This window comes from Brachyistius frenatus, unplaced genomic scaffold (genome assembly GCF_029030835.1).
Source record: "Brachyistius frenatus isolate BFR_SWC_R1_liver_20210118 unplaced genomic scaffold, ASM2903083v1 Contig_16, whole genome shotgun sequence".
Lineage (NCBI taxonomy): Eukaryota > Metazoa > Chordata > Actinopteri > Embiotocidae > Brachyistius > Brachyistius frenatus.
In genome coordinates, this window is record NW_027210615.1 from 3810001 (window position 1) to 3820439 (window position 10439).

Here is a 10439-nt window from a genome sequence, read left to right on the forward strand (position 1 = left end):
AAATCTTCAGTTAACTCCTCTGCCATCAATGACATTCAAAGGCTGCTGTTTGCATGGCTGTGTGGCTTTATAAATTAATACTCATAAATCAAGTCATAGTATTCTACTGTGGTAGCTGCTCATTGTCAGTGACTCCCATCACTGGAAGTAGATTTATCACTAGATTAATCACAACGGTTGTAAGATGATTATGTTTTGTTTTTTTCGAACATGTAATCATTTTGCCCGGTTGAAATTAAAATAAATGAGAAATTTGGAGGAGAAATGTCTCTTTGGTGGAACTGTTAGCTTCAAAAGACAACAAGTTGGAAAACCCTTTCTTTTTTTTTTTTTTCCCCCGACATTAAAGATACTCAAAATTATGACAGATTGAAATGTATAAAATAAGCTGCAAATGAAAAAAAAGAAACAATGAAATGTTCTGTGTTTTGCACGAGTATTATCCTACTTAAATGTCAATATCATTTCGTTATTATTATAATTGCCAATCGACAGTTTAATCCCGCTCTACCTGTAGCCCGCAAGCAGACAGGTAGTTCATTTTTATGAAGGATTTCAGAAACACTAAATGTGACCTTTTGTGTTTTTTTTGGACGCGTTAACCCCTGACTGTTACTTTGTGGTCCTCCAGGGGGCAGCAGCGCGCTGGAGCGCAATAAAACCTCAGAAGAAGAACTCGGGCGGTCACAGTCTTCCTGTTTATACTGTGAAACGTGAAAGTGAAGTTGTGTCGCTGGAGGTTCAGACACGGAGAAACGTCGCAGGCATGTAAACTCCGGGTCCGACAGGCTTGTCCCAAAGGAAATGGACGAGATAAGGTCAGCATTCATTTGTAGATGTATTTCTTAAAAGTTGGCTGTTTGTTTTTTGTTTGTTGGTTTTTCACGACAACAGCAGCTGTTTGCGTCGCGAGAAAATGTCACAACAAAACTTCAGAAATCTGTTCCGACGTCGTTCAAGCCTGTTTGAACTAAGTCACACAATTTAATATACCGAACAGCAGACTATTTAAATGAAACGTGAACTGCCACGATGCCTTTCATGTGACCGGAAGTACGAGTTTATGAACAGTTTATGGTTCATTTGTTGAGCGTCAGCTGCTGTCCGAGGCTCCTGTCCACTGAAAAACACGCGTCGGAGATTTCGACGCACCTTTTGCGTTCATGTCTTGTTTGCACCGCCGCCCTGCACTAGTTTCCTTCACAGTAGGAAAGTAAAGACCTCTTTCATCAACCCTGCAATGTGGAAATCCCAGAAATCCGGCCATCTAATGGTATTTTAGTTCATAATGCTGCAGGATAGTGTTGTCGGGTTTGATCCCTTTCTGTCTAATGGAGCTGCTTCGTGTGGTTTAAAGTGTGTGAACATGTGTGGAGGGCAATAGTCATTGTTATTATTTTAACTATTAAGCGTGGAGAAAGTCATGAATCCCAATGTTTTTGGGCCAAATACGTTGATTTTGATGTTGCAGCGACGCCGTGGGGATGAGCACTGTTTTCTTCACAAATGATTTACAGAGTGGAATTTTTGTAAATAACCATCAGTAATATTCAATGACTGAGTGAGTAAAAGGTTCAAAAGTAAACGGACAGTCTGGTAAGACTGAACATGACGTCACGTTACTGTAATGCAGCCTTTAAAACCTGGAAAAGAACAACAGATATGCCATATCACCACATTACGATATATTGCCCGATAGAATGACATGTTAAAAATACCAATATATCACTCGGCCCTAATTTGTATATATTTGACCCATTTAACATGTCTATCAAAAACCAGAGTGAAAGTAAAATGACAATCTACTGGCAACACACTTCTTAAGATTTTGTGTTGGTCATGTGTGTCTCATGCTCATTTTTTTCAGTCCTTTGTTGGGCAACCAGCCGCAAGCAGACCTCGTGTCTCCGAACTTGAGGCCGAGACACCAGGAACTGATCCCAACACCATGTGGACCGGTGAGACTGCAAATAAACTCTCTATCCCAACTTAAAAAAAAGATTGTAAAGTTTCTCAGCTCTCGTACTTCTGGAGATGTTTTCAGTTGTGAGTTTGGTCTTTGACTCTGTCCCCTCCACCTCCACCTCCGCCCCCCCTGGCAGATAAAGCCCTGGTCGGAGCTGTCGTGCCAGCTGAAGCTCTACTTCTGCTCCGCCATCGCGTCTCTGCTGGTGCTGCTCGGCCTCACCGTCACCAGCATCTACAAGCAGCACATGGACACGGACGTGTCTGACGAGGACAACTTCACCGTGTCTCTCATCCAGCTGGTTGGAATACGTGAGTACTAACCGCTCCATCAGCAGGAGGGACTTACTGTCAGTGTCCTCAGGAAGCGGCGGTCACACCACACGGATGATCAAAAGCAGAAGTTGTCTTCATGTAATCATGTGATGAAATCTGTGAAGGGGACGAATGCAACAGCTCACCGACGCCACTCTGTTGGTGCCGGTGATTCGTTTTCTCCCAGATCATTTTACTTCCTCATTTTCTCCAAACACTTTTCATTTTCGGGCTTTCCTTTCTTGAAATTAGAATTCCACTTTTTCGCAACCTGGTGCATTTCTCCTCGATGTGGTTACTACGGGTCATATTCATTTTGCAGTCTCCAACTTCTCGGTAGTGATTCAGAGAAATGCCGACATTGACGAAAAGTAAAACGCAAAAAGCAGTCGCCTACAAGCTCGAATGCCTTATTCTGACTGCGGGAAACCAGAATGCTCGAATGAATATGTTTCGCAAATCTTCTGAAAGCCTGAAAGAAAATGATAAATTGTATTGTTGCTCTCATTACTGTGCCTCCCACATTAATGGTGATCAGATGGAAAAACAAAAGAGCGGTAAATGTGGACAGCTACAAACTAAACTGGGTTCTTCTTTCCTCTCTCGGCTTTAATTAAACCACTAAAAACTCAACACTCTTGAGTCCAAATGCCTTTAAAGTGGCTCAGACGCCAACTCCCACCTCTGCCTTCATTCAGGTCTAAGAATAGAAAACCAGACAGGATTTCTTCCTTAAATTTGTGATGTGTGAATCTGTGTTTCTGAGAATGTCACGCTGTCACTGCTCTTCTAAAGTGGAAATGCTCAGCAATAACATGGACTGATTATTTCACTCTTAAGTTTTGTAGCATGTAAAAACCACACACGTTAACACAGTTAAAAACTGGATTTGAACCGGACGGAGTCTTTACCCACCGATGTGACTCATCAGGACAGAAAAGGCAGAATTCAATGTAAATATAATCCTGAATATAGTTGAAACCGCATAAAGCTGTTGCCTTCATGGATTAATAAAGATTTGACAGTTGTTCATATTTTATTTCTTACTGCCGTTAAAGAGAAGTGGGGAGAATAGTGGAAGAGAAGCAGCTGGTCTGCATTCACTCTAATGTTTACGTGATGTTTTATTATGTTTTATTATGCAGTACACTTTAAACGGTGGAGAAATTGGATCAACAAAGTTGCAAAGAAACTGATTCAACAGAAACATGTCGTTTGGTCTTTTATTTTTCATTTAAATAAAACTATATATATGCAAATGTTATTGACTAAATGCTTCATGAAACAGATCATCCAGAAATAAATCCACAGTGGGGGAAACTTGTAGGCTGCGGCTCTTCAAATGTAACGTAATAATATAACAAACCATGATGAGCAGAAGAAATGAAATGAACACGGCATTATAAAGGATTTAATACCAGACATGCACAAGATGATGGACTGGAAACAAAAACTGAAACATCTGCTTATGGAAATGCAAACATGAAAGTGTGGCCGCAGGGTGGAGATGAGCCGTGTTGAATGAAGCTCTGCTGATCTCGTCCCCTGCAGTGTTCTGCATCTACTACATCAGCCGCGGGGTTCTGCAGGAGAACCGACAGGAGCTGGCGGCCTTCGTGCTCAGCGTGTTGGGGGTCATGATTAGATCGGTGGTCAACTTCTCCGTGCTGGGGCCAAAGGGCAAGCAGGAGCTGCTGGTGGGTGGAAGCGGAAACATCACGCTGCATGATGGGTGGTTTGTCTGAACTCCTCGGGGGCTGTTTACAATTAACAATCACGATAAAGGAACCTCATCCATGATAATAATAATAATAATGACGGACACTTTGTCACAACACTCGAGCTCAGACCTGACTTAAAGTGTCCCTCCGTGTTCGGACAGCCTGGCACCGTGTTTACAGCATGACGGGACGTTAGTATGGTCGAAGTGCTGTTTTCATGTTGTTTATCAAGAGCAGCCGTCACCAGCTCACGTTTAAATCAGACTGACCAGCCACGCCGACTCGGCGTACCGCGCTGTTAGACCGGCCTAAAGTTGAGGTTTACTTTCAGACAACAACTGCAAATTAAAACATATTTAAATGTTATTTTACTGTAAAGATGCAGAGAAGGTGGAATCTTTTCTTTTTTTTTTTTTCTCCAGCTCAGAGTAGCGTTTCTGAGCCGTCTTCCTCTCAGGCTGCACAGCTTCAACAACCTCACGTGGAACTGCTGAGCTGGTGCAACGGTCACATGACCTTGTCAACATCTTAATGAGCTCAGAGGTTGTATCAGGACAGTCAGGATGTTTGGAGAGTAACTTAATTTAATATTGTAATAACATTATTCTCTGAAACCGGCAGCAGTCAAAAAGGACTCCCGTTTTCTTCCCGTTTGAAGGAGTCCCGGTTCCACCACTAGATGTCGCTGTTGTCGTTTGTATCAGCCGGCCGTAAACACACCGGAGATCTGTTGAACTCCACCTTGATCTTCAAGTGTTGGACTGGATGCCGTTTACGAGTTTCTCCCGTTTGCTAAAAGATTTGCAGACGTCCGGTGTGTTTGCAGACGTGTCCCGTACGACCTCCGACCCGAGACGCTGCACGCTCGTCATTTGGAGCAGCGGGGCTGGGGGCCAAACATCTGGATGATAAGCGCCGGACAGATGTTCACTTTGCAGTTAATTATGAGTCCTCGTGACTTTGGTGACTGCTGGACTTTTCGTTCAGTGAAACATCTCAACATCTACCAGATAACTTGGTTCATTTTTTTATTTTTTTTACAGACACTTCAGAGGATGAATCATAATGACTTCTATGACGTTGACAGTTTTTTTGTTGTTGTTGTTTTTGTTTTTTTTAGTAAAGTGTCCTGACAGCGAATGAATACTTGCGACCCTCAGGGTGAATGTTCATGACTCCAGTGGTCACTCGACTTCTCATTCAGCGCCGTCACCTCGCTGAAACTTTCACTATTTCCTCTCCAGTACGTCGGCTTATGGCTAGTGTTGACCCTCCGGACCCGTTCCGTGTTGCAGGTCCGGTTCGTGTGCATCGTGTGCGTGGGCGTCGTGCACGTGTGCTGCACCTCGCTGCTCATCCGGAGGCCCAACATGATGGCGTTCCGTGTGGGCGGGGCCTTGGACAGCCTGCAAGAGCAGTACTTCCTGCTCAACCTCTGCTTCTCCATGGTGACCTTTGACCTGCAGGCGCAGGTACGTGTTTATTCCTGCAAAACGCAAACGAGGCGGGCGGGCGGGCGGGCGGGCGGCCTCCTCGGTGCGGACGGCAGGAATTCCTTGGTTTTGTATTGTTTTTTTTTTTTACCAACAACTGTCTCTCTGCGAATGACTGAACTGGTTGCGCGGAGGCATTTGTTGTGATGATGGAGAGAATGAAGCTTGTGTGGTGACGAGAACAGAAAGAGATCCGGTTTTTCTGGTTGTGTCAGATGTCAGGTTGAATGATGCTTCTGTTGTTGGCTGCTCGTTTATCCTCAGGTATTTATCGTAGTCTTTCTCACCCCGTTTCACCTCGTATCTTTTTTTTTCGTAGTCATAAAGTCACAACCCCAATTTTTTTGATTTTTTTTTTTTGATCCACTAAATTTATTTTTTTTCTTCATTTCATGCAGAAAACAGTGCAGTAATACACAAGACCTGCATTTGTAAAAAAACAAAAAAACCGTCCATCCATTATCTACATAATCGATGTGAAACTGTTTGAAACACAGAATTAAAAGTCAGACTTCTTGAATCCCAAATTCGTTGACAGAAACTCTAATGAGAGCAAAACCAGTGAAGTGATGATGAAGGTTATATCATGTCAACATGTCATGACAACAGCTGCTATACGCTCACTTGTCCACGACCTTCTGAAATGGCTCTGCGACCCAATTTTTGGCCGCGGCCCGCCAGTTGAGAACCGGTGGTTCATCGAACACTTGCCGCTACAAAATGTCCGACCTACTGAAAGCCTCGCGTGCGCTTTTCTAAGTTTTAAAGTAAGTTTGCTTGTCGGCGTCGTCGTCGTCGTCGTCGGGGGGGCTCCGTTAACGCTGAGTCGTCGGTGTGAACTTTTCAGCTGTGCCTCTGCATCCTGATCACGACGACGGACTCGGCCATGTCTGCTGCCAACACCGTCATCCTGGCCGTCGGGGTGGTCTGGGCCTGTCTGACCGCCGCCGTGGGCGCCGTGGCGGTGAGCGCTCCCCCCCTCTCCCCCCCCCCCCCCCCCCCTCCGTCGTCTGTTCACGCCGACGCCGTGAACCCGGCGCAACATGACGCAGGGTGCACTTCGGTGTTGAGCTCAAACTCTCAAAGTCAGCTGTCGCAACCGCTTGTTGTGTTTCAGGTTTTAAAGGAGGTCAAGGTCTTAGTTTGGGTCTTCATGGCGCAGAACCTCCCTGAAGTGGCCTTCTTTGTTTATCTGATGTACACGGTAGGCTGACGACGACGTTTCTCTGAGTCCATGTGAGCATCTGAAATAAGACTACAATCACTCACCTCTGGTTAAATCCATCACAACAATAACACTGTTGTCTGTGTTTAAATATAAAACATATATATATATATACTGTATATACTGTGCATTTTTATATTTACTAGTTTCCACTGTGATTTTATTGCTGTCCTGTATCTATAAATGCTGCTGTAGTGGAAAAGATTTCCCCTCGGGGATTAATAAAGTACCTATCAATCAATCAATCAATCAATCAATCATCAGTTTGCCAAAGACATTAGTTCCATGGCAAAGTCTTTCCTCAAAGCAAACACTGAACTCCGTGTGATCCAGCAGATAAACAAGACAACTTGTTAAAAACAGGTCACGCAGCTGTGTAGCTGCATAACTTGAAACGAAAACAAAAACAACAAAAAGTTTTGAGTGACTTCCTGAAACCTGTCGTCGTTAACGAACGCGAATCACCCGTGAAGGCGGAGCCTTTGTTTGGGGACGACGTTCATCCGCCGTCACAGCGGCAGGTTGTTGGATTCGGTCCCGCCGCAGCGTTTGTGTTGTCGGCGGCGAGCGCAGCGGCGTTTGGACAACAACAAAGCTGTATGACGCCGAGGAACACGATTCAAACGTGTTTACTTAACTTTAGACGCAAACACAACCGTTGTCGGTAGAACCGGGCTGCCGTTGACTTTGTTGTTGACAACAGGACGAGATCAAAACCCGGAGTACGACAGGACCGCGTATTAAACGTTACGAAATAAGCAAATAAGCGTCCCGATAAGTTACATCTGCTACATGTAATCAGGTGACTGCAGGTGTCAACAAAGAACAATATATCTTTTTTCTGTTGGTTTTTTTTTCTTCTTCCACGAACTTTCAGAAATGAACGCGGTCTGCTTTGGTTTCAGGTCGTAGAAAAGTGGTTCAAGGACCACTCGTACACTCTGGAGGCAGCGGCCGTCACCGGAGCTCTGATCTCCCTGCTCATCAAGGTGGTTTTATTGTGGGGCCTCATCAGACTGGTGCAGAGCTTCGGACAAGGCCTGAGGGAGAGAAGTGAGTTCCCCGTCCCACGCGAACGAGCTCGGCGGCGTCCGAAGCCGCGTCTCCGAGGTCCACTGACCTTCGGCGGGTTCGTGTCTCCTCGACAGCTTCGGACAAAAAAAAAAAAAAAATGCTGCAGTTAAACTAGTTTTTTGTTGTTGTTGTTGTTGTCGTCGTTGTTGTTTTTCCTGCAGTGTTCGCCTCCAGTAAATGATCGGCCGTCACGCGGTCTCGGACCGAGGACCGACCGCGAAGAAGCTCCGGCACCGACGCTCGGACCTGCGTTCGCCACGAACTAAAGGATCGCCTCCCGTGGTTTTTTTTTTTTAAATTTTTAATTTTTAAAACATTCATTTAGCCTCGTGTGCTGCTTACTGTCCACGTATACTTCATCTTCATCTGTGTGCCCGTTTACAGGGTGGAAACGACTCTCGTTATTAACGTCGATCTAGATGTGGACGCCCGTCGGGGTCGTGATATCGGAGCCGTCCTCGGGCTCCGCGTTCACTCCCGCTGTTAAAGTGCGTCGCCTCGATTGTGCTTTAGGTTCACGACGAGTGCTTTCCGCGCCGCTCCCGCCTGAACTTTGACCTCCGGAGCGGTCGCGCTTGTCCAGATCTAAACCCGACGGAGGTCCGAGTCCGACCAGCTCCAAATGTGTTGTGACTGTGTTGACGTGCGTGTGGAGTCGTTGGTACCAGGTTGCAGTCTGAGAGCGCATTCAAACATTTCTGGATAAAAGTACATCCGACGCCTTCGTAGACTGAATTCAGAAGCGTTTTTAATTAGTGTTTGTACTCTGATATGAATTGTAATATCGTCAAGGTGCTTGTAATTTCTTTTTTTTTTTAAGTGGTCAACATCCTCCATTTCCAGAGCAACTTTTAGCTCCTACATTACTTTTATGTTTCCTGCCTGTAAATTATAATCAGAGTTAAGTAACTTTTAAAATCTCTTAATTACATTTTGTCATTTTCGTTTCTGGACTACCGCTACTACTAACACTGGAATATTTGTATTGATAGATTTCTTTTTATGTTTTGCTGCACTTTAATACACTTGAGTGTTTGTTTTTCATCTCAGGTTCTTAATAAAATATTAAAAAACAAGATTTCTTTTTGGATGAATGCTCCATAAAAAGTAGAGCCAGACTGTCGGTGGAGGGCCGATACCAAAAAGAGGAAGTGAAAAAAAATTCTGACGTCCACGTACCTTATCGACTGAAGCGGGGTTATCAAACACTTGTGACAAAGATATGTAATCCAGGATCTTCTAAAGTATCATGATGATATTTATTGTTCAAAATGACATTTTAACAGTGAGCTTCACTGGTAACGTAAACATTTGAAAATAACTACTAATTCAAAAAAAAAGGTGTCGATTTTATGCCGAGCAAAAAAAGATGCTTGGCATAAAATAGAAATTGTTCTCATTGCGCATGATGTTTTGTTTTCATATTTAGATCTCATATATGCCGATCTGTCCGCGACGGACCGCGTGATGTATCAGATGGGCTCTAATAGGATGAGCAGCAAAGACATTAATTGGATGTAACTCCTCATAGAACCAGAGTTGCATCCAGGTGAGCTCAAGGACAGGTTTCATTGATCCAACAGCAGACACACTTCCTGGTTGAACTTTCAGTTTATTAAAGTCTTTGGGGAAAAACACATTAAACAACAGCTGATAGAAAAGTTAGAGTTCAGGTTGACCCGTTAGAAAAGTGAAAAGCACTTTGAGAGTTGACGATGCTTCACAGAAGAGAAGTCAAAAGCCTGTTTTGAATGTAGAAGCGGGGGTTTACCGAGTTCGAACCGTTCGCGCCTTCGTTTGAAACGAACTCGGCGGCGTCGTCGTCGTTCCTAAAAAAAAAAACAAACAGACGATTCGCGTCGTCTTGGAATGTTTTTAATAATAAGACTACGTCCGTACTTCTGTTCAAAATGGAGTCGAGACCAGAGTTTCCTTCGTCAGCCAAAACAATTATTAACCGAAGAGCTCATTCGCGTAAAAAAAAAGTACCAAACAGATTTATGTTCATTAATAACACATTGTAAACCGGTTAATAAACACGTGGACTTTACAAAATACATCTTCTTCAATCACCAACATGTATGTACACACTCGAAGGGTTAAAGGAATGATTGCCTGACGGAGCTCGGTGGTCGGCCGTGTTGAGAGTTACAGCGGGTGACGCCACTGTTCACACCGGTTGTTGAAACAATTCACCTCGTATATCTGGACACACACAGTCTGTAGTAACTCCTCAACACGCACACACACACACGCACACACACACACACACACACACACACACACACACACACCATAAAACCAGCCGCAGACGTTGGTCTATAAACGATATTTAAAAAAAGTTCAGCTATGGCTTAAAGGACATTTGAAAAACTCGACATTATAAAGACGCTGCAGACGTCCGGACAGGAACGACGTCATCTCTCAGCGGAGCTGGACGCAGATGTTACGCAACATGATTCGACCAAAGAGTCGCGAGCTGCAGCCGGCGGAGACCGAGTCGCAAAGCACACAGCTGCGCAAGTGTGTGATTCAAACAAAATGACAAAGATAATGTTTCCTTTACATTAATGATAACAGCGTTTAAGGCACAGCCTGTACAGTCGAGACGCCGTTGCCGAGGAGACGCGCCGGAAATCGGGCGTA

The 10439-nt window shown here is 44.4% G+C and overlaps 1 protein-coding gene across 1 annotated transcript; it reads left to right on the top strand.

The window, feature by feature from the left end:
- Positions 1 to 693: 693 nt before the first annotated feature.
- On the top strand, positions 694 to 8338 carry LOC138618371 (uncharacterized). The gene is made up of 9 exons (XM_069694096.1): positions 694 to 818; positions 1868 to 1958; positions 2103 to 2277; positions 3832 to 3977; positions 5297 to 5473; positions 6342 to 6458; positions 6612 to 6698; positions 7625 to 7772; positions 7955 to 8338. The coding sequence occupies exons 1-9, from the start codon at positions 805 to 807 to the stop codon at positions 7972 to 7974; spliced, it is 975 nt and encodes a 324-aa protein (XP_069550197.1). The 5' UTR covers positions 694 to 804; the 3' UTR covers positions 7975 to 8338.
- The last annotated feature ends 2101 nt before the right edge of the window (positions 8339 to 10439 follow it).